The 24,885-nt window shown below is 47.7% G+C and overlaps 1 protein-coding gene across 1 annotated transcript in view; it reads left to right on the forward strand.

The window, feature by feature from the left end:
* XPO4 (exportin 4) overlaps positions 1-24,885 on the forward strand; it is a 1,090,854-nt gene that overhangs the window by 612,846 nt on the left and 453,123 nt on the right. The window contains exon 13 of the mRNA XM_069640448.1: positions 10,948-11,125. Within this exon, the coding sequence (XP_069496549.1) occupies positions 10,948-11,125 (178 nt within the window). The remainder of the gene's footprint in view (positions 1-10,947; positions 11,126-24,885) is intronic.

The raw sequence follows: 24,885 nt of genomic DNA on the forward strand, positions 1-24,885 counted from the left end.
AACCCCAAAGGTTAACGCTCTCACCTTAGGTAAGTGAACGCCGTGCTCTACATCTGCCTCGGGGCAGGGTGCTGTAACCAGTTTCTTCACTGGATAAGGGGAGCAGGCCTCTTGACTTCAGAAGACTGCTGTCCATCGTTGATGCTCGAACGGTAAGTTTCGAGTAATTCTAATGTCTTTAAAGTCTTTAGTAATGATGTTTCTTGTTTTGCAGGGTTCCGGCGATGGCGGATGACGGGCTGAAGTGAGTTGAAGATGGAGCCCACGTGATGAATAGAAGCGCCTGGAAGCACGTAAGTAAGCGCTTGTTGCCTGCTTCACGATGCGCTCTAACTGTCTTTTTATTTTGCAGGTACAAGTTCGGAGCGGCTGCAGGGTGCCGGAATACCCACTGGGTTAGATGTGGAAAGGAGTAATGGCACGTGAGTATTAAAGTTCCCCAATGTCTTTAAACGCACCTTGTTTTGTCTTTCAGATGCGGGATGCAGCGCCGAAGGTCTCCGGAGCGTGCAAAGAGTTGGTAAGCTTTTGTCTTTCAGATGCCGGAATGCAGTGTGAAGACCTCCGGAGCGCACGAAGAGTAGGTAAGCCTTTGTCTTTCAGATGCCGGAATGCAGCGCGAGGCGTTGGTGACAGCCGATGGACCAGGTAAGTGAAGAGCTGTCACTGAAGACCGTAATGCTAACCTGTTCTTTCTTGTCTTTATAGGTGTTGCTGAAGACTGGATTCAGGATGGTAAGCCTTTTTCCTTAGGCCCAGGATCAGATGCAGAAGACACGATGAGCGTTCTGCTGCAGAGGATGCAGAATAACGCAAAGCAAGATTCATCCATCGGGTGTGGTTTAAATAGCCTCCTGTAGTGCTTAGGTGTCTCCTTCCACAGCCACGCCTAGGTAAGAAAAGAGTTCCTGCTTTCCAGAAGAGTTCCAGTGTTCTGAATCTAGGGAGTGGCTCCTGCCCCACCCAACAGGAAAAGTAGTTCCAAACAGAAGAGGATCAGAGGCTCAACTGGCAGGCAAGTAAGCAGCATGGTCTGCTGCAGGTAAGTCCACCCAAGCATTATGAGCCCGGCGCTTCCAGCGCTGGGACTGGGCATATTTATGAGCCTGGTGCCACTGGCACCAGGACTGGGTCCAAAAGGTCCCAATTGGGACTGGTTGGCACTCGGAACCTGGGTTATGGATCTGCTTCCAAGGGAGTTGGGAAAACCCTGACCTTTTGGAAGCAGAGATCATGACACTGCACTTGCGTTTAAGCGAGGCTAGGTTGGATTCATAACAACTATGGCACTTGGAAGCAGGCTTCATGCGGTTCCTCATGGCAGGGGCAAGGATGTCAAGGGTGTTGGAGATGGAGAGGTGAAGGTTAGCAAGGGCTGAGTCAGTGTGGTAGTCAATAGCAGGAGTGGGGGTAATGAAGGAGGTGGCAAAAGCTGCTACTGACACTCGTTTATTGGTCAAATGACAGGCAGTGTGGGCAGAGGCCTAGCCGGGGAGCCCAGGAGCTCCAGATGGGAGGAGAGGAGTGTTTGACAGCAGAGCGAGAATTGAGGGTAGCTAAGTGAAGCTGGTTGCCACCTTTTAAAGGTCTTCCGAGGCAGTGTATAGGGACGAGGCACTACCATTGGTGGGGGCAAAGAGGCTAGGGCGTGGAGATGTGAAAAGAGAAGGGAGGGATTTAATGAGAGACGAAAGCCGCCTGTCAAGAAGGCAGAGGTTGGGCTGAGAGCCTCGGGCCATGATAGTGCTATTGTGGTAGACATTACTGATGAACCTGGAAGAAAAGTGTGCCAGGAGAACTTACCATCTGGTCCCACCATTAATGGACGAAGAGGAAAAAGGGGAGATGATCGAGACCATATGGGAGAGTCCATAGTTCAGGGGACGGGACAGCAAAGAGGATGTCTGTGATAGTCTGCCTGGAGGAAGCATTGATGTAGGTGTAGACAATGGGCAGTCCCGAGACCAAGAGTACGTTATTAAATCTTTTCCTTCCAGGCTTTGAGATGTTGGAAAGGTGATGGAGTAGCAGTTTGAGTAGATGGGGGAGATGGAAAGCACAAGTAACTCACCAGGCGGCCTAGCAGAAAGTCTTGTGAAGAAGAATCAAAATGCAACAAATGAAACATTAAGTCGAAGGGTAATGATGGTTAGGGCCTAACTTGCAAAATGCAGCGGGAGCATGGACATTTCAACATTCAAATATGGAGGCTCATCCAGTAAAGTGAGCATCCCGGTAAAGGTAAAAGCCATAGCAATTGACTCAGCAGTATTTTGCAAATAGTACTCTGATTTGATTTTCCCAATTCACTGAAAAAGCATAGCGTTTAGTGCAGCTCGAAGATTTAGAGCAACAGTATTTGTTATTCAAGAATACAGTCAAAATGACAACATTTGAATAAAGCAAGAGCACACAGATTAGGCATCAGAAATGAGTAGAAGGCATAACAGTTAAGCACAGAACACCAAAGTTTGATTTTCAAAAGTAAATGTAGGCATAACAATCATTTAAGTACATAACCACCATCGCTAATAAACTATCTGAACTAGGCCTATCTCAAAAAGTTAGTGAGCCCACCCACATTAAAGGAAGAACCCTCGACTGGGTGGCAGAACGTAATTGTACCGCCAATATTACGGCCATTACGCCTTACCCCTGGACTGACCACTCTCCTGTCTTTCTCACTCCTCATCTCTAGACCACTTTTGCCCACTAAACCTACTGCTCCCCCCTGCACAACCAGAAACAAAAAAAAACATAACCAGGGACACAGTGATCCCAGCCATCCTGCCTACCCTCAATCAGCTAGAGGACAACCTCGACCTAAGCAATCTTGTTAAAGAATACAACAAAATTATGCTAACTACCTTAGACAGCATTGCACCCCTTAAACTCAGACCCAGCAAGCCAAAAGCACATTTGAACAAACGGTTCACTCCCCAACTTAAAGACCTTAGACATTTAAAAAGGAGCTGTGAAACTACATGGAGACTTCTCCCATCTACCACCAACAAAACTAAACTCATAGACATTTCCTCCCAATAAAAAAGAGATCATCCTCGCAAAACGCGATTCCTACAACAAACGTATCGCAAGTGCTAACTCTAGCACCAAAGAACTGTTCTCTATCCTCAAAGAACTGGAATCTCCTATTATCACACCTGAAATCTGCACCAAGGATAAAGCGTGGTGCTCTGACATTCAACACGCCCTTTCGAATAAAGTAACCACCCTTCAAAATGAAATCTCACACAAAAAACAATCACTTAACCACTTACCGAATCCCAAGTTCCGCTCAAAGGACACCTTAGCTAACCTGACCCCCTGCTTCCATTTCACCAAAATCTCCATCATTGAGGCTGAGAAAGTAATTCTCTCACTCAAGCCTTCCAACTGTCAGGGAGACATTTGCCCGGCTCAGCTTATAAAAGATGCCGCAAGAGATCTTGCCCCCTTCATTACTAAACTTATTAATGCATCTTTTACATCGAGAACCGTCCCATCCAACCTCAAACAATCCTGGGTGCTCCCTTTACTAAAAACGTTAGATCTGTTAATACCTACCAACTATCGTCCCATCACAACGGTACCCTTCCTACTCAAAATCCTTGATAAAGTGGCTTATCTCCAGATCCAAACATTTCTGGAATCTCACAAACCCCTAGGTGCTCGTCAATCAGGTTTCCGACCCCAACATGGAACAGAGACGGCCCTTATTGACCTGAAGGCACAGGTTGATGAGCTGAGAAACAAAGGGAAAACAGCCCTCCTTCTATTATTAGACCTCTCGGCTGCAATACGTCCTGGTGGATCACAGGGTCCTTTGAAGACTCCTAGACACAGCAGCCAACTTCTCTAAATAGGCAATGACATGGATTGAGTCCTTCCTGAGTGATAGAACTACGAGGGTCTTCACTCTCTCTGCGGCAGCAGACCCCATTCCTATCACGTGCCGTGTCCCTCAGGGATCCTGTGTCTCGCCCACCCTATACAACATATTTACCAAGCCCCTCTTTGATGATCTGGATCTTCTGGGTATCACCTACACTAACTATGCAGATGATACCCAGATTCTCCTCCCACTTTCCGGGGATTATGATGAGTATTTGGCCTTGGTAAATAGGGTGTATATCAACATCCAGGCATGGATGGCCACCCATGGTCTGTGCCGGAACGATGAAAAAACAGAACTCATTATTCTGGGCACACATTCTAACATAAAAAAAACTAGGACAAGATTACACATCATTCATTATTGATGGCAATCTTATTAAGGTAGCAAAGGAGGTAAAAACCCCCGGGTTCTACCTCGACTCCACCCTCTCTCTAACTAAACAAGTTAATACTTTGGCCTCCGTCACAGCTTACACATGTAAGCTGATTACAACGGGTAAACCCTTTCTTTCTGATAAGAATTGCATTGTCCTAGCAAGAGCCTTGATTCTGTCGAGGCTTGACTATTGCAATGCATTATATATTGGCGCCAACAAAACTATTACCCAAAAAATCCAGATCCTTCAAAACAATGCCCATAGTGCGGCACTAGGCGTATCTAAAAGATCACATCTCAGCAATAAGGCGCCAAAACAACTGGCTCTCCACTCTTAACAAGATCCACTTAAAAACAGCCTCCTTGACGCACAAGGCTCTGAACAATGCCACCCCCATTTACCTCATAAATAGAATTCAAAGAACCACCTCCACTAGACCCACTAGACTCAACAATACTAACTGCATCATTACTCCAAGATTTAGGCTATCCAAGGTTGGAGGCAACAGCTTCCAGGTTAAAGCTGCCCAACTTTGGAACTCCCTAGCCAACCATATTGGGGTTGACCAATCCTACCCAAAATTCAGACTCGGCTACATTAACTGGTTCAAATCGAACAACAGCTAACTCGACAAACTCCACACACCCTCTAGCCGGTACCTTAGTCTGGCATCATCACTGTATATTCTTGTACATTTGCTAATCTATACACCACCACTGTACATGCTTGTTTATCTGCTAATACATACCTGTTATATCTTTAGTTACTTGCTTTACCTATACTATGTAATATAATGTATTTACTGTTTCCCTATTATCTACACAACTATGTAACCTCTTAACTAAGCCTCGCATCAATCTTACTGTTTGCGCCCGGTTACCTCCAGGTCTGGCGCGCACCATATAAATGAATAAACAAAAACAAACTAAACATAACACCAAGCTGTGATGTTAATAGATAGAGGCATGGCAAATCTTTTTAAAATAACTAGTGGGTTTCAGGGAACCCAGAGTAGACTTTTCAGAAGATGGGGAGAAGGGACTAACAATAAAACAGGGCAGGCAATTGTAAAACTGCATGAGCACAAAGAATTTGAATTATATTGGCCTTCGTAGTATGCAGAGTTCATGTTTTGCTACCTACGCAGAGAATGTATGTTTATGCAGACCTCAATAGAAGTGCACAGAGTTCGTATTTTGCTGGTCACAATGGTAGAAATAGAGTTGGGGTTTGCAGGCCACTTTTGCAATGGTGGTATACTGGCTGAAATTAGGCAGGTAAGAGAGAATGCCACAGACTGAAGATAAAATGAGGAGGCAAAGCTAGGTCGCAAATTGAAGGTACAGTGCAGAGAGGGAGCAATGAGCACACATAAGATGTAGGCATAGGGCTGCCACAATGCAGCCACAAGGGCTGGCATGGTAGGGAGATTAGCAAAGGGGACTGTGAGAAGTATGGCAACGCTGAGGGAGAATGGCAAAAAGGATAATGCGGCTGTGAACATGGTCAATAACAAGGCAAGGGGAGATGGGATCCAACACACATGGGCGCTCTGGCATCAAGGAGAGGAAAGTGGCTTACCCCACTTCCCACAGCATGGAGGCATAGGAGAAGAGGTGAAGCGCCGGATCAGGTAGGTAAAGCAGGAGGCTCTGTCATGCCTGGACAGACAGCCAGGGAAGCCTTGGCTCTTTGAAGGTGACCCTTAGAGGGGGCCGGCGTCGCCTGCTGACCCCCTGACTGCGTGTTAAGCAAGTCTACCTTCCAAATTAAATGTAACATATAATTGTATCCATTATTTGACTCCTCGTCTTTTAAATGTCATACATATGTGTCCTAATGTTTATTTATAGATTGTCCCAAATGCACAGAACCAAAGCTCCTGGTAACTCTTGGTTTTAAGCTAACCAGGCTCGTCTAGGCTACAAGCGGGAGCTAAATTGCTCCGAGCTCCCCTCCATATCAAACCCTGTTTTGGCATCTGAAAGTTGGGCGCATGAAAGAAAATGGAGGCAAGGTACATCTTGTTAATGATCCATTGTTAAGAGAGCAAGCACCACCTCTAAAAATTAGGGTAGCAATTAAAACCTTTGGCTAACTCAATGTAACACCCCTATGTAAAGGCAGCATTCATGACTTTGGGAACTCATGTCCATATTAAATGGGTATGTATGGAGACTTGGTCTACTCTTGATGCATAACTACTTGCTAATCTGTATCCACAAGCTAGGAATAGCAAACTCTGGACCAATTCACATTCTTCATCTTAATTTTGACTGCAGGTTTACAGTACAGTCTACTAAATGGATTCTCTAGCTATACATTGGCTAACGAACTGTTACTTAACGTAATAAAAACAGATTTTCTAAAATTCAGCATTTTCCAAATTATAGCTGGAGTACCAGGAGTAACAAATTAGAGGTGATACAACAGCTGACTTATTTCGGTGTCCAATTTATTGGCAGACTAAGTTCAACATTGCAATATGCTCTGCTGAAGCCCAAAGCACTACTTAACACAGATCAGATGAAAAAGATCAACTCTAAATACTGTCGGTTCTTTGATCCCTTTAGTAAAATACTGCTATGATAAGGTAAGAGAAGGAGTTGAGACCCGTTCGTATTGGCGCTGGATCCGTGAGGAATTCACTCAAGTCTTGTTGACGTCGGTAAATGATGTGTCATGAAACTTGGTTGTGCATGTAGTCTTGATTGAATCGGCACAAAATTGCCAGTTGTTAACAAGGCATGTGTGATGCTTATTCACATGAGGAAAGCCAACACATGTTTTGACCGTAGGCCTTTATCAAGGCGGAATATTTGAACGGTTGTCCTTGAATAAGGATGCTGGATAGCAACTATGGAGCCAGGGGGGCTGCGGGATACAAGATGAGTGGTCACAGTGATCTTTCTATAAGGTAGTTTCTGCCTAATGTTATGGCCTTGAAATATCGAACCTTAAGAATGGTTCTAAATGGAGTGCACATGAAGGGTTACTTTGGCACAAAGCGTTGTCCCTGCCTAATTGCGTATCTATTACCTCAATTGGGTAGGAGTTTGGATTGATCTCTCTAAAGGCTTTTGTGTCCAGTGGAACCTTTTGCTGATGTACCATAAAATATTGGTGCTGCTAGGATCCTCGGTTTGAAGACCTAAACGATCTGATCCAGAATTGTAACCACAAGGAACTGAACAGCGTTGTTGAAGTATGCAAAGACCTACTACTTTGTCTAGCAGTTACCCAGGGGAGTTTTATAACTAAACCCACCCTGATTAAAACTGCACTGAGGGAACAGGATTGGATCAACAATCTGGTGTGCCAATATCAAATGTACAGAGACCTGGCTTCCATTGAGTGTGAACCAATTGTAAGGCGTGTGCCCTGTGGTGATGAGGACCCCCCAAGAAGGATTTGCGCAAAACATTGAGTAGCCATCTGTAGGGATCAGGAGAAAAAATATAGGAAAACATATAGGCACAAGTGCAAATAAAGCATCAGGGGTCACAGAGACCATACGCGTACATCTGGGTCCTATGGCAGAAACCAATATGCATGAAATAAAGGCACTACTCATGAGTTGGTAAACACTGAAAAGTGGCTTTTTATATATAAGGCATCATAGAGTAAATAAATAAAGGCATTTCTTCGGCCATGGATGGGTAGCATTTATACCCAAGACCTAAATAAATTGCATCATTTCATCAATAGTGGGTAGGTGACATTTATATCCTAAAAATGAATTAATAAATAAATAACTAGATTGCATCAATTCAGTGCTCCTAGAATGTAAACTGAGGAATCTCAGTCCCTCTGTTCGTGCTTTAAGAAAGTCAGTGACACGCCTAGTTCATAACCAAGTTTACATACCATTAGTTGATTTCTTGAAACTGCATGGCATAATTATAGTGCCTGCTTACATGCACAGACTGGCCCTGTTAACAGATGCCTTGATGAATAAATATAAATTAGCGATATAGTACATTGGCTTCTCTGTGAACTGTGAGTAACCCAGAGCAAGGGCTAGTCTGACCCCCACAGCTTTAAATATATTTAATTTTTCTTAACATTGCACAAATACGAAAATGCAGCCGCTCAGTTGTTGCACCAGACCCTCTTGTCTACACATGAAATGTGTTTATAGTGTATTCCCTAACATGCCACCTCACCCCTTACTACCTTGGATGATTTTTCCTTCTCTGAGTGGAACGCTAGAAATGACTGCAGGTCTAATGGCAGCCGTAGTCCGCCACACACCCAAACAACTTACACAGACAAACATAAAAGGTTAACCAGCAAATAATGGAAGGTCGGTAAATTCAACTGATCTATGCCTGGACTCGCCAAGATTCTAACTGTGCTCCCTAAGACAATAGGAGTGTGTCTTTGCAATGAACGTTCTACTACAAGAGCTATACTCCCATCTGTTGCCCAGGGTCTAACCCTGAATGAGAGCAAAATGTGCATGTTCAGTTTCCTTCCAATTATATAAACCTTAGCAGATGCTCATCTCTCTGACACGAGAGATTCTATCCTGGTGGTGTGGGCCGAAAGCAAGCAGCCCGGGTCGCGGAAACCACCACGCTATACTACTGTATTTTATTCTCCGTTTCCGTCTGAGAAACCCTAACTGTGCTATACCTCAGAGGAATCTTGGAGAATTAATTGGCACTACGAAAAACCTACACTACTCCAAACTGATAGCTCCTATGTCTCTAGAAACCATTCTGTGTAAGCCTCCAAAGTGAAATACAGAAGAGCACCCTCTATTTTGCTATGCTTTTTGCTTAACCAAGGCCTGAAAAAAGCCAGATAGCAAGAGATTATCAACAAGATTTACACCGATCATTAGACATTGTTCAGCAGATATAACGGGAAACACGTTTACCGGTTTCCTTATTTTAAATGATTGGCAGTTCTTTGTATGAAAGAATCCCGTTCCCCTCGTCCCGAGACAGGGGGTGGGGGGTAAATACTCCTGCACGTCAACCAGTCTGCCCCAAATGTACCCTTTCTGTTACAGAAATGCAGAAATCAAAGGTCAGTCCACATAACAAAACTCACTTACTTTCCCTGAACCCCCAGGGCTAACACTACCTTTCCCTGGCCTGTGCCAATCACACGACAGGGGGCAGCTGACAAATTGCACTCACCAACTTTCTCTTGGGACTGATAGGAGCTGAGAATGCCTGCCAGGATTATGGAGGCTAATATTTATTTTCCTCACGCTTCACCATCGACCTGGGTTCATCCTCTCGCCCACCTCCCTGGTACATGATATGTACCAGATCACACGATCCGGGACACGCGAACACGAGGGACTAAACTACTTGACCTCTTTAGTCCTGGAATGTCAAGCCGCGCCTCCTCACAGCGACGCCCAACACCAAGGAGAGCTGCCTCACGCAGCGGAAACTCTCTGGCATGGTAAACACTCTAAACGAGCGCCGACAGCCATAGCTTGAAATCTTGGTCGGAGCTCACCAGTTCTCCCTTGCCAGGCAGGGAAATTGAACCTGGAAACAGGCTGGGCTGGCCTGTAAGTCACTGACAACCCTGTGGAAATAAAACTTCCCTAATCGCTCTTAAGCGTCGCAACTCGAGAGAGAGCTAATCTCGTCCACAGCTCGCCTAATCATCAGGGGCGCTGTCAGCACGATTTGGGTAATCTCAACTCACCAACCCACCGGTTCCCCCTGTCCATGGGCCAAACCATTCCCACCATGTCACACAATAACGAGGCCACAGAACCTAAAATGGTGGCACAGAAACTGACATCTGAAATGGGATGGAGGTTCCTGCAGGGGTAAGACACAGAAACCAAACACATGACATGCAACCAGTTTTATTTCCCCACTCTCCGCCTTTTATGTGATATTTAAAAGATATATATAATCTTTCTACCAACCCTTGCATGTCTGTACCATAGGATGGCATTCCTTAATGTGCAATTTACAAACACTTTTTTAGATTTCGCCTTAATATTCTCGCAATATGGGAAATAATTGACATTTCGATCAAAGCTGTTAATAATCCAAACACCTTCCAGATTCTGCAATTTAAGATTGAAGGAAACTTGGAGGCATATCTTTCTGTAATGCAAGCGTCTTTTCTTGCGTTGTCTCAATCGTTTTATCTATCTTGATGATTTGTGTAGCTCAGTCTATTTGGATCTGCATTTTTGCAGGCTACCATCTGCCACTGTCACTTGCAGCAGTGGCGGAACGACTTGATATACTTCTACTCATAACTTGCAATTGAATAGATTGTTACTTTTTTTATTTTACTAGTATTTTGATGTGAAACAATGTTTCTACTATATAGCAGTTATGGTACCAATTACATTGTTTGTTGTATTCTTGTTTGTAATTTGTGAATCTTTTTCAATAAAACCATATTACAAGAAATAATCGGTGACCCTATGCTGAAGCCTGCAGTAAGCATGAAAAAGCAGGGGCAAGCTGATAAAGCGGAATGGGGCGAAGGTTTTGGGCAACCTAATGAATGTTGAACTGCACTAATCAGTTACGGTTTTTGGCACTGAGCTGAGACACAAGTTATCAGTTGGCGATTGCATTATAGTTTCAAAGTGCCATAGTTATCAAAAGATGACTCTTTGCTCACTCTTAAACTGTAGTTTCTAGCTTTTTTACGTTATGGTATTTTTATTTATTTAAAGGCTACCTCTTAGCTGATGATTCTCAGGGAGAGACTCCGCTAATACCTCCAGAAATAATGGAATATTCCATTAACCATTCAACAGAAGTTGATATCAACACAACCCTTCAGATCCTAGGATCTCCAGGAGAAAAGGCCTCCTCGATTCCAGGTTGCAACAGAACGGATTCTGTGATAAGGTAAGTTGAAATGATATTCGCCTTACTAGTGCTTCAAAAAGATGTGTTCATGTGAAACCAGCCAATGTCACTAAGATGGGCAACCTGATACTCTGCAAAACCATTTACACACATCAGTGTTCACATTTTGGAAATTACTGCCATGAAATTGAATTTGTAACATACATTTTGTTTCCAAAAAGCAGTGCATTGTGCTGTGAATTACAGATGGGTATGGATTGAAATCGCAAACGAAAATTCCTTATTATAACACACACAATATTTTAATGACAAACTAGTGTAACAAAAAGTTCCATGCAAGAACACGGGCAAAAACCTTTTCCATATGTTAAATCAAAACATCACACATCTTTTGTGAGAAACATTTGATCAATGTCACTTAGAAAATATAGAGGATTCCAAACAGCAAAATTAAAATGGAATTTGATGTGCAAGAAAGATATTTCTAGAAATCCTTCAAAGCGCAAAAACGAGGAAAAAACCTAAATGTCATCCTCAATAGGGGGATCCTTGAGAGAGACAATGGTTAGTAAATTCCAAGTGCTCTATCAACGTAATTTAACCAGATGGAGAACACAAATATACTGATAAATGTCCAATGTATATTCTGAAAGTTTAAAAAAGTATTTTTGGTACAAATAAGCAGAAGGTTGATGGGAAAAATGCAGAAACCACTAAACTAAACCTATAAAGAGAGTATGAATAAGGGACAGTCCTGGTTAGAAGCAGGGGGACCTTCTAGCGTGTGTGGAACCAGAAGGGCACTGTTCCATCTTTTACCATAAATCCACTCCAGGTTTGTCCTCAAAGTAGAGAGGACCCTTCCTAATTAAATGGTAAAAGTGAGACGCGCCATGTGTGTTTTTTTCCTTACGATGTATTATTAAAAGTTACATTCTCCTTTGTCTCACCCCTCAAATGGGAGGAATTGGATTCTGCAGTAGGTGCAATTGCTAGTTGCATTAATAATTTTAAGATGGACATTTTAGTCTACAGCAAGATTTCCTTTAAAAATATAATTTTGCTAGCATGCGGTGAACCCTTGTGCCACTGGCAACTCAACATAAAGTACATGTACAACCTCCCCAGGATCCACCATTTTCTTTTTTCCTCCGGCTAATTTTCTTTTTTCATCCGGCTACTCGTGTTACAATTTGCTGTATGGTTTTTTTGTGTTTTTTTTTTTTTTTTGGAGAGTTTTTTACATGTTTGTTGCTAGAATTGTCATTGTTTCCCAGCTATTCCTTTATTTTTAGCTTGTTTGAGGTAAACTCCAGGAACAATCCCAGGATTTCCTACATATACTTCTAAATTCCAAGTTGATTTAAAATAATAGCAATTCAATGCATTGTGTATGTCGAATGTGTGACCTGTTGATTATCTATTCTGCAAACAGTCCCCTCATATGGACTCCACGGTGGTCTAATCTGAGTTTTACTTCATAAGTGAAAAACAAATATCTTTTGTACACATACAGTGAAGACAGTTTAATAAAGATTGTAAAGAACACTGCCAGCAAATGCTGTGAGTTTTAGTGCTTTATGTAATGTCACCTTTTGATAGCTCATTAACCAGTATTGCAAATTGTAGTTTTTTAATTTTAAATATTAGTTGGCAAGTTGCAGCCTATGAAAGTGACATTCAAAGCTCAGACCAATTTATAGTTTAAAAAGGCAGACATTTATAAAAGTGTGGTTGCCCCTCTACTGAGGAAGAATATGGGTGGAGACCATGGTGATAGAAAAGAAAATCTTGGGGCACTCCCACCAAGGGATCACTGCTATTCATCTCTCTTTTCAAGTCCCTCTTGAACTGGTATGAGATTGTTAACCATTTGAACCCCTTGTATGTGAAGTCTTTCATAAGTGACCACCAATATACACAAAATGCCATGAGCCCTCAGACCCTCTGACTGGTTAGGGCCGTAGTGTGAGATGCTTTGCACATCTGTGAGCAGATATGATTTGTGTCCTGAATCCAGAAAATCTCTGCCTAAAGAGATTTCCCAGACATTTCCAGTATAGTGATAATGTTAGCAAGGCTTGCAATTGACTGAAATGCCTAGTGCCTAATCAAAATCCAATGTAAGATGGCGGGAGCAAGAGTTGCCTCTGGGTAGGCAGCCTGTATCAACCAGACCTCCAAATGCACATGAATATGCACTCTCTGTAATATCTGGGGGATGTCACCTCTGTCGTCATTGTTTTAGTGAGCACCCAAGGAGCAGCATTCAGACCAAAAGGGCGAACTTTGAACTGACAGAACAGGTCTTTTGCATTTTAACTCAGAAAATAGCAAAAAGTTCCCTGTTAGTAAAGCTGTTTCTGATGCTTGTGAATCTGCTTAGAATCACATGCTGTGCATATAGTCTGACATCTAGTAGAAATCGCAGAGTATTGCATCTTTTTTCAAAGATCGAATGGGGACAGCAACATGGGCGTGACTGTAACACTATCCCTAACGAGACGTTTAGTGTACCCAGAATCCGTCACGCGTTGAGGTCCCTCAGATTGTTTTATTTTCCGCCAACCTAGTTGGTCGCCTATGTACAGCTCGCAAGAGTTAATATTGCTCTTTGTCCCCACGACCTACGGTCGTCTAGTCTCCCGACTAATCTTCTCGACGACTGCCTTGTGGGCTTCCTGCCGCCGAAGACATCCACAACTGCTCGGCGACTGTTGAACTGCTAGACTGTCGACCGTGTATTTCCTTTTCCTCCTCTTTCTCTTCTTGGTCGGGCTGGCATTACCCTCTGCTATGGAGAGGACGCCCTTTAAATTTTGCCTGTAGTCTAACGGCATGTTTCCTTGGAAGGACACCCATTGCCATTGCAAACAGTGTCTTCCTCAAGATCACGACGAGCGCTCATGCAAATCCTGTAGGCTCTTTCAAACTGAAATGTTGAGACAGGCGGAATAAACGGTGGGCACCCTACGCTATACAGGCCGAAAGCCATTCCATTGGTGCCGTCGCTGCGGATGACAAGGAATCCATCAGCAGCCATGGCTCTAAATTGGAAGCCATCAACCTTTCGGCTGAGCCTTCAGTCTCCCAAATGTCCATCCCTGGCCCGACACAGGCCACTGGCTCTCTTATGGGGAGTTCACACCTCGGCGACAAAGTCATCCACGCACCACAAATACATAAACACACAATCCCTATGGCATGTTCGAAAGAGTTGTCAAAGAAGCGATCAACGACAACTGGTCCGCCAAAGACTTTGGCGCCTTCCAAACCTCGCGGTTCGGCGCTCTCCACGCAACCATCTTTGTGGCATGTGACTGGGCATCCCTCTGGAAAGGGCGTTCACCCTAAAAAACATAGTTGACGACATTCCAAGGGTGCTCTAGCACCTAAGGCCTCGGTGGAGTCCCCAGCCGTCGGACGCGTCGAGAGCTTCAATTCAACCGCCGAAAATCTGCAAAAGCCTGGTGGCTATCATTTCGGCAGCCACAGAACACAAGGGCACCCCCTCTTGTTGAGAGGAGTATTCTGAAGCCCCCCCAGCCTCTCTGTAAGGACTTTTTAGGAAATTCTCCCCCTTCTGGGCAACCCTTTCCACCTCCAGATCCTTCTGCATCTTCCCTATGGACTAGGGATAGATTTGCACAATATATGGACAAAATGGGCCGATTTATAGACTTATCTGAAAAATATATTTCGAAGGGATTGGTTCCTCCGCCGTATTCCACATCTATGACAGGTAATCACCACAGCTGTGCTGCTTCGGAACATTTTCGGCGTCTGCGTCGATGACATTGATGCGCTGTCCTCGAGGGCCTCCGAGCCGACGTCACTGGATGTTACAAGTAAGACGCACGACACCCGTAGCCTCAGTTCCATTTTTCTGCAAACGTGTTCGCTTCGGAGATCTCGGCGCGTCTCGGTTCTTCTGATTCTATCGGTTCTTTGAACTTGGTTTGTGAAATTATCATGTCTTCTTCTACCCCACGGTCGGGATTCCAGAAGTGTCGGGACTGCAGTTCCAAGATTTCACTTACGGACCCGTACGACGTCTGCCTCTGGTGCCTCGGCGAGGACCACGCCACCGATGACTGTGACGAATGCCAGTCGTCAACGTCAAAGGCCTTGCGGTAGCAATAGAAGAAGCTGTCGGTAGGTTGGGTTTCTAAGCCCCGAAAGTCAAAATCCGCTGGGCTTTCGACCGACGATTCGAGGGGCGACTCTCCGCATCGTCGGCATAAGTCCGGGGGGGGTCTCAGTCCCGGAGTGGTTCCCGCCATTACTCTGCCTCTTCGAGGCACTTGCGGAAGCGCCGTCACCCGTTGCCTTCCCCATCCTTGGCCAAGGACTCCGCCAGATGGCGGGTAGCTTGTCCTACCAAGCATTCCTCTCCTGTGGAATGGGACACATTTCGTAAGGAAATGTTGATTTTCGAGTCGCAGGGCTCCGTTCCATCCGCGCCTTCGAGAGAAGCCGGCAAGGAAGGCGTTGGGGCCACCGTTCGCACGCCTTCGGGCTCGGGTGGTCGACGCAATCACCGGGAACCTTCGAGCTCTCGGTCGGACAAGGTGGATCGCTCTAGCCATGCCTGCTCCAGGTCCCGGTCCTCGACGCCTTCGAGACCGGTAGAGCCTGTGAGGTCTTCTAAGAAGACGTAGGCGCCATGTCCGTCGAGGGACTCTCTCGAGGCTCCACCTCCGAGGAAGTAATCGGCGCCGAGGCTGTCGAAGGACACGCTCAGGGCACCGCCTTGAGGTCTGTGTCGAAGCCATCGGCGCCACGCTCGACCCCGATTTTGTCGACGCCCTCAACGCCTTTTTTGGAGGCTTTACCGGAGGTACCCCATGCATCGGTGGAAACTCCAAGGAAGGCCCTGAAGAAGTTGGTAAGGCTTGTATTTGAGCCTTTTTCTGTGCCCTCTTCCAGGGATCTCTTCCAGCCTCTGGATTACATCTCTGAGGTGGATGAGGGATCTGAGGAAGGTTTGGTTCCTGATGACCTGTTATCTGGTCATGGCCAGTTGGAAGACCTGCGTCAGTCTTTGCACGACGCCAGTGGTCTTGATACCTCCCTGGAGGTTGAGTTTGGCAGGCCTGAACCTGGTACGCATGCTGAATCTTCATACAGGCAACTCATGTCGAGGGTGAAAGAGTACTTGGGGTGGTCTGCGCCACAAGTGGATTTTCTGCAGGATGACCTGACAGATATCCTTGACCAAGGTCCATCCACTGACCCAGTGCTGCCATTTCATATGGCTTTGCAGAGAAGGGTGGCGGCGGCTTGGACTGCTCCGGAGAGTCTCCCGGCTGTAAGCAAGTCGTTGCCAAAAAAATACCATCCAGCCAGTAGCGACCCCTGCTACTTGACTACGCACCTTACTGCGGAGAGTTTGGTGGTGCTGCAGGCGGCTACGGCCCCAGCAAAGCAGGCGTCGTACCCAACCATCCCCCCTGATATGGACGACAAACGTTTTGATGGCTGGGCGAAGAAAGTATTTTCTTCAGGGGGTATGGCTTTACAGCCAGCCCAACTCTGTGTGTGCCTTAGCACGTTTCACTCACACTCTGTGGAATTGTGTGTCTTTGGCGGCTGAACATATTCCCGAAGGGGAGGAATGGGATGGTTTTCTTGCCTTCATTCAGGATGGCAAGGATGCCCTGTGTGAATCCGTTCAGTCGGGTCTGGACATGGCAGACTGTGTCAGCCGGTCCATGGCAGCGAGCACCGTAATGCACAGATTTGTGTGGTTGCAGAAGTCTGGGTTTGCTCCTGACGTACAAGCCCAGCTTCTCAACATGCCCTTTGATGGTGAACATCTTTTTGGCAGCAAGGCTGACGAGAGCCTTGCGAGGTTGCAGAATTCCAAAGCTGTAGCGAAGTCGTTGAGCGCTGCAGTTTGCCAAACTCTGCCTTTTCGTCCTAGGGGACAGCAATGGAGGGGAGGTTCATTGCGATACTACTCTTCCTTTGGTAGATCGAGGGGAGCTGCAAGCCAAAGGGGCCACCGTCGGAGTACCAGAGGTGGAAAACAAGGTACTCGAGGTGCCAAGGCTGCTCAGGCAGTTTCCTCTTTGCCCTCAGTCACTGCCGCAGCTGCTTCAGCTCAGTCATGAGGCCATGTGTCATGATTTGCCAGTTGGGGGAGTGCTGGCACAGCATCTTGTAAAATGGTGTGCCATTACTTAAGATGTGTGGGTTCTGGAGGTAATAGCCACGGTTACTGTCTTCCTTTCCGGCAGAGGCCTCACGACAATCCACCAGGGAATCTCTCTTTGAAGAGTCTGGATCTGCTCCTTGCGCAGGAAATCAAATCCCTGCTGGAGAAAGGCGCCATAGAACTGGTGCCTGCAGCAGAGAGGAACAAGGGATGGTATTCCCCATATTTTTTTATCCCGAAAAAAGACGGGGGGGTTGAAACCCATCATGGACTTGCGTATTTTGAACAAGCTCCTCAGGAAGGACAAGTTCAAGATGGTTACTCTCTCAAGTCCTCCAGGCCTTTCAACTTCAGGACTGGTTGGTGTCTCTAGACCTCAAGGATGCTTACTTTCATGTGCCGATTCATCCCAAGCACAAGAAGTACCTGAGGTTCGCCGTTGGCGACTCGCATTTTCAGTTTCGGGTCCTGCCGTTCGGATTGGCCTCCGCCCCAAGGGTCTTCACCAATCTCATGGTGGTGGTGGCAGCGTATCTCAGGAAAGGGGGGATTCACGTCTACCCCTACCTGGACGATTGGTTGATCAGGGCGTGCTCTCCCGAGCAAGTCCTGGATCATCTGTCAGTCACCTGCCACTCCCTTCACAGGCTGGGCTTCTCCCTCAAATTAAAGAAGTCCCACTTGACGCCTACCCAGCAGCTCCAGTACATCTGAGCAGTGCTCGACACATCCCCGGGGCTGTTTTTCTCCCCAGGTGAGGGCTCATCTGCAGATGGTGAACAAGTTACAACATGCCCAGAGTCTCCCAGGTTCAAGTTCTTGAGGTTGCTCGACCTCATGGCATCCTGCATTCTCCTGGTGCAAGAGGCCAGGCTGCGGATGAGATCTCTGCAGTGGGCTCTCAAGATGCAGTGGGCTCTCAAGATGCAGTGGGCTCTCAAGATGCAGTGGTCACAGTCCTCCGGTGGCCCAGGATCTTCTGTGGTGGGCCGTCGCAGGCAATCTGATGAAGGGGGCTCCATTTTGGCTACCCTGGCCGGAGGTGACGATCGTGACGGACGCATCCCTCACGGGATAGGGCGCTCATGCTAACGAGTTGAGTCAACAGTCGTTGGTCTCCGTCAGAGTCCAGACTCCATATCAATCTGTTGAAGCTGAGGGCCGTCAGGCTAGCCCTGAAGGCTTTTCTGCTGTCTCTGCGGGGGAAGACTGTCCTGATTCTGATGGACAATACAGTGGCCATGCACTACCTCAACAAAAGGGGGGGGGGCAGGGTCTCTCCCTCTGTGCAGAGAGGTGATGCAGCTCTGGTTCTGGGCCGTCCAGCAGGAAATTTCAATCTCGGCAGTTCATCTGGCCGGAGATGAAAACGTGGCAGTGGACGCTCTGAGCAGGCAGAGCACGGACTCTCTCAAGTGGGAGCTGGCTCAGGAGATTCTCCTGGAGATCTTCGCCAGTGTCAACCGTGTGATGCTGGAAATGTATCAGAGGGACAGGGCCTCTGAATCCTTGTCCTCTTCTGCCTTTTATCGTGTGTTCTGTTATGTTTTCTGCCCAGGAATCCATTTGGGACTCCTGGCAGTGCAGCTCTCTCTTTTGGTTTGGTGAACAGACCCCTGGGATACCCTTATGGCACCCATGGGTGGGGGGGTACAACCCTGTGCCCCTAGTGTATGTTTTTGGGCACCTGTGGGTGGCCCACAGAGCAGGGTATGGGCTGGTGGCAGCTCCATGCTGAATTGGACAGGTGCTCTGGGTGTCCTCCATTTTGGGATACCCAGGCCCTGCCATTGGGATCAGTTGATTCCTGATAGAAACAAGATGGCCCCTGTGGCCTCTTGCTTTCTATTGCCTGTTGTCTTGTTTTCCCAAAGTCCTGGGATGCCCTGACTCTGTCCCTTCCCCCTGACTGGCTGTTGGGTGGAAGTTCCATATATGGTGTTGTTGTGAAGGCCCAGCTAGACTGACTGGAGCCTTCCCAGTGACTGTATGTTGTGGGTACCTCCTGTGGGTGGGACCTGGGTGAATGGAGTGTGTGACCAATATACACTCCTTGTTGTGGTTGTCTGGTTTCTGGCATGAGAGACAAAGACTGAGACAGCCCTGCCCGAAACTGGCCTGAATGCAGTGTGTAGTGTTGAATGGCTGGGTACTTGTCCCAATCCACATTCCTTGTTGTGAGTGTCTGAAAGGGAGGAGTGTGGCCTGAATGCACTGTGTGCCTGATTGGCTGACTGACTGCATGAATGCCCTTCTGTGTGATTGGCTGCTGTGTGTGTGCCAGCAGTGTGGATGAGAGACAGAATAGTATATCTGGGGACCTCTCACCACTGGAAATTGTTCAGAAGCATTCAGAAGCTGAGTCTCCACTCAAGAGTAACTGGATTTGCTGATCCTCGACGTCCAGCTGGAAGAAGAAGACTTGCTGTGGCATTTGCTTCGACGGAACTGAAGGTTGTCGAAATCGTCGAGGACTGACCCGAGAGAGGACCTGGTAAGGCGCCCTCTTCCCGTGCTCCGAGGGACCATCGAGCACCGCTGAATCTTCGCCGAAGCGCCCTGGAAGTCAGACCCTCGAAAGGCTGCCGACCCGAGACGGGACCGCCGAGGAGATCGAAGTGAAGCACCCGGACATCGACGCTGTCGAAGTCCATTGCCGTCGACCAGGGTTCGCAGGTCTGTGTAACCGCTGGAGGCCCGTCGAAGTTGTGTTGCCCAGCCGTGGGAACCACTTGACGCCGTGCCGCCGACGATCGGAGCCGTCCGCTCCATTGCCTAAGAACATTCAATCGAAGGACTCTCTCGACCGCATCGTCGACCGCTTATCCTGCCGGAGAAAGTCGAGGACGACCAACGCGCCGAGGAGAAACCTGCCGGTGGGTTTCCCGCCACCCGACGACCCCAAAGACTCGGACGACTCGACGCCCTTGCTGGGCTCCCGTCTCTACAATCTTTGCGGTCCAGAACTATTGTCATCGAGGTGCCCCGCACACCTCCGCCTTGCAGGACGCCGACGCCCCGACGCCGACGAGCACCGCTCGGACGGAGCTGCCGCCTCTTCGACAACGTTCGGCCTCGTTCGTCGACGGACGTTCGACGCCCCGTGCCTCCCGCCTGAAAAGGAAGGCATTCAAGAAGGGCCGTCGATTCCCCGTCGCCGAACAGCGAGTCCCTCGACGCTTGTCGACGCCTTTTCGAGGAACTCGACTCCACCAGGTACATTGGGGGGGTAAAAACATTATAGGAGAAAAATAGACTATTGAACAATATCTGGACTGGGCTGGGGTTATATCTCTTTATTTTGCAGGTTGCCCAGGTGGGGGGATCTCCACACAGAACTGTGTCCAGTAGCAAGGGCCAGTATTCTGCCTATTGTTTCAACCCTCTGTTATCTCTCCTCTCTCTATTGCTGGTTTCCTTCTTATTGATCTGTGTGCCATTTCTACAGTATTGTGAATGCACTTTAATGAGGTCTAATATTAGTGGTACCACTTTAGAATTGTAGATATTTACCATTGCTGATTTTCCTGAGCACAAAGTGCGTTATTGTGATAAGTGTACATAACCCTTGAATATTAATTATATAAAGACTGTGTTTTCAGTAATACAGTGTGTGGACATTCCTTTGTGGGGGCTTGGGGATACACTGTACTTAAGAACCAGCCTGCATCACCTCCTGAGAAGCTAGGCCTTGATTGCTCGTCCATCGCTACCGTATTAGAGAATCTTGGCTGGGGTCCTCTGTGCCTCCCCTCTACCATATAGAGAGCAGAAGTACAGACCCCCCCACCGGTCTTCTTTACAAAGCTGGTGGCAGCGGTGGGATGCTTATGGTTTTAAGACTCAGTGTATAACCGTGCCACTTACAAAATATCCGCACTTTTATTAGATTAAGGTTTGGGTGTGTACCAAATAACTGCATTACAAGCAATGGAGGCCATTGCAAATGGTAAATTGACTCGGATGAGCTTAGAGGCTCTCCAGAGTGCTTGTGAAGCCAGGGAGTTAGACTTTGTGGATAAGTCTAGGGCTGAGCTGATAGCTGCCCTGGTGGATTACCAGACTGATGGTGAAACTCTTGAGGAAGGGGGGGATGCAACCAGTGAGGACTCTGCCCCTGGGGTTGTCGCTGAATCTGTTTCTGGGAATGCCACCATTCCTGCTGCCTCTGTTCCAAACCCCAGCAATTCCATGGAACTTGAGTTATTGAGGATGAAGTTAGCCTTTGAATATCGCAAGTTGGAAATAGAAGCTGAGCTTAAGAAAGAGGAGCTGGCACAGCAAGTGGAACTCAAGAATAGGGATCTTGAACTCAGAAATAAGGACCTTGAACTCAAAAGCCAGGACACTGAATGTCAGAGAATCCAGCTAGAGAAAGCCAGAGTGGAGACTTCAGCTAGATCCAGTGAGAGTGTCAGGTCCCCAGCCACCAAGTTTATGAAAGATTTGGTTGGTGTGTTTGTGGAGGGTTCAGATATCCTCCAATGGATTGAAGCGTTTGAAATGGCTTGTGCAATTCATGATGTAGATAAAAGAGATTGGGCTAAGTGTTTGTTAAGCAGAGTGCCTCAAACTGGATATGACTGTATTCTGAAGCTGAGTGTGGAAGAAAGGGGTCAGTATGAGTGTATGAAGTCTGCTTTGATTGCCAAGTTTGGCAAGACACCTGCCCAATACCTTAAAAGGTTCAGGGAATTTAAGAAAAGAGAGAATGTGTCTTGGGTTGACTGGGTGAGTACTGCGCACATGAACATGATGGGGTGGATTGATGGATACAAGGTGAAAACTTTTGTTGAGTTGTCCCACCTCTTGTTTTTTGAGCATTTTTCTGAAGCCTGTTCACCAGAGCTGCGTCAGTATGTGGCTGACCAGAACATTTTGGACCCCTTTAAGCTGGCTAGGTTGGCTGACAAGTGGGTCTCCCACCGGGTGTCCCCTAAGGACTCCAGTGGGAAGGACAAGGACAAAGAAAAGGGGGCCTCTCAGAAAGCTGAGGAGTCCCAAAAGCAGTCACAGTCGGGTAAACCAAAACCTTCCTCTCCTAAGACCCAAAAATCTAGTGGGGATAAGTCCTCTGTGGGTGGGAATAAGAGTAGTGGTCCACCTGCTGCAAAGCAGGCTCCCAGTGGTTCCAGTACCGTACCCCGCACTCCTGGCACTTGTTGGGATTGTGGGGCTCTGGATCACAAAAGGGGTGACCCCAAGTGTAAAGGTAAGGCACTTGGAGTACAGGCTGTCAGCCTGACCTACCCTTACCCCGTGTCTGAGGTGGAGGCCACTGTCCTCCCCTCCTCTACAGGAATCACATTTGGTGCTCCAGTAGAGATTTCCTTAGTGTCCCTTGGGGCCTGGGACCAGTACGCAGAAGTACTGGCGACTATCCCGCAGAACACCCGTAGGTTTTTGAGAAGTGTCCTCTTGAATGGCCAGCCTTCTACTGGTTTGAGAGACACTGGGGCAAGCATGACAGTGGTGGACAGGACCCTGCTCAAGCCAGAGGACTATGTAGGTGCTCCTCTGAGAACCACCAGGTTAGCTGGTGGGCCTCCCAAATTATCGCCTGTAACCCTAGTCACACTCATGATTGGAGACAAGACAGCAAAGCTTCCTGTCCTGGTTCAGGACAATGTCCCTGCTAACATTCTGTTAGGAAACGATCTAGTAGAGTTGGGGTTGATCTCGGATGGTCTTCCCATGACTGCTGCTGCAGTCACTAGGTCACAGGTGACACCGGGTCTGGCTGTGAGTCAGGTATCCGAGCCAAAGGCGAGGCCTAAGGCAAGAAGAAGGAAGACCAAGAAGGCCACCTCTGTGGAGGGAACACCTTCTCTTCCTGCTGTTCCGACAGCACCCAATGGGATCCATGCTCCGGACGGGCTGGGTCCAGCGGAAAACCCAAACTCAACTCCTGTGGGAGAAGAGACAGAAGACTCTCCTGTGGGAGAGGTTCTCAACCCGGAGGATCATCCCGACCTTCAATGCTTGTTAGCTGAAGGGGGACCCTCCCGGGCAGACTTCTGTAAGGGACAGAGAGAGTGCCACTCTCTCGAGGGCCTGAGGAAACAGGCCCTGTCCCAGGCACAAGGTGAAGTGCCTAGGACATTCAAGATTTATTGGGAGGGTGAGCTCCTTGTTAGTGAGCCCACTAAGCCCGAACCTGGTGCCCGCAAGAGGTTGGTGGTACCCCAGGTTTACAGGCCCTTCCTACTGCAGTTGGCGCATGAGGTGCCCTTGGCTGGTCATCTTGGGACCAAGAAGACTAAGCAGAGGCTCTCTGCCCATTTCTACTGGCCACGGATGGGAGTAGAGGTGGAGTCCCACTGCAGGACCTGCCCAACTTGTCAGTTGTCTGGCAAGACTGGAGGCAGGGTCATTGCCCCACTGCAGCCATTACCAGTGGTTGGCACCCCATTTGAGAGGGTGGGCATCGACATCGTCGGTCCCCTTGACCCTCCCACTTCAGGTGGACATCGGTTCATCCTGGTCTTGGTAGATCATGCCACCAGGTACCCTGAGGCAATACCCCTTCGGACTGTTACTGCCAAGGTGGTTGCCAGGGCTCTCCTGGGCATTTTCACCCGTGTTGGATTCCCCAAGGAGGTTGTCTCTGACCGAGGATCCAACTTCATGTCTAGTTACATGAAAACCATGTGGAAAGAGTGCGGGGTAACCTACAAGTTCTCCACCTCTTACCACCCCCAGACCAATGGTCTGGTTGAGAGATTTAACAAAACTCTCAAGGGCATGCTAGGTGCTTTGGAAGAGCCCCTAAGGAGGAAATGGGATCTCCTCCTGCCATGCCTGCTGTTTGCTTACAGAGAGGTACCTCAAGAGGGTGTTGGTTTCAGCCCCTTTGAGTTACTCTTTGGACATCCCGTGAGGGGGCCCCTCGCCTTGATCCGAGAAGGCTTGGAAGCCACCCCTCCAGGTCCCGCCAAGCAAGTGGGGGACTATGTGTTAGGCCTCAGGCGGAGGATGACACAAATGATGGGTCAGGCAACAGCAAATCTCAAGGCCAGCCAGGAATTGAATAAGTACTGGCATGACCTGAAAGCTTCGCAAGTGGATTGGACTCCGGGACAGGAAATCCTTGTGATGGAGCCTACCAAGCCTAGAGCTTTGGCAGACAAGTGGACTGGACCCTTCAGGATCATCTCCAAGATGGGCGAAGTCAATTATCTGGTGGACATGGGAGCCTCTGGGGTAGCCCCCCAGGTATTCCATGTCAACAGGCTCAAGCCTTTCCACAGGCGAGCAGAAGTCTCATGTCTCTTGCTAGCTTCAGGGCAAGAAGAGGATGAGAGTGAGCCCCTTCCTGATTTGCTGCATAGCAACCCTCAGGATGGCTCAGTGGAGGGAGTACAACTCTCTCCCGATTTGACAACAGAGCAGCAGAGGGCCTGCCGGGCTTTGCTCCAGCAGTATGCCCCTCTGTTTTCACTGACACCGGGCCTTACACCGTGGTGTAAGCACGAAATTGACACTGGTGACAGTGTGCCTGTCAAAAGCAGGAGCTATCGTATGTCAGATACCGTCAAAAACCACATCCAGGCTGAGGTCGCCAAGACGTTGGATCTGGGTGTTATTGAACCCTCCACCAGTCCCTGGTCCAGTCCAGTGGTCCTTGTCCCCAAGGCAA

The sequence above is a fragment of the Ambystoma mexicanum genome, chromosome 7q (genome assembly GCF_040938575.1).
Source record: "Ambystoma mexicanum isolate Mex_15411 chromosome 7q, UKY_AmexF1_1, whole genome shotgun sequence".
Classification (NCBI taxonomy): Eukaryota; Metazoa; Chordata; class Amphibia; order Caudata; family Ambystomatidae; genus Ambystoma; species Ambystoma mexicanum.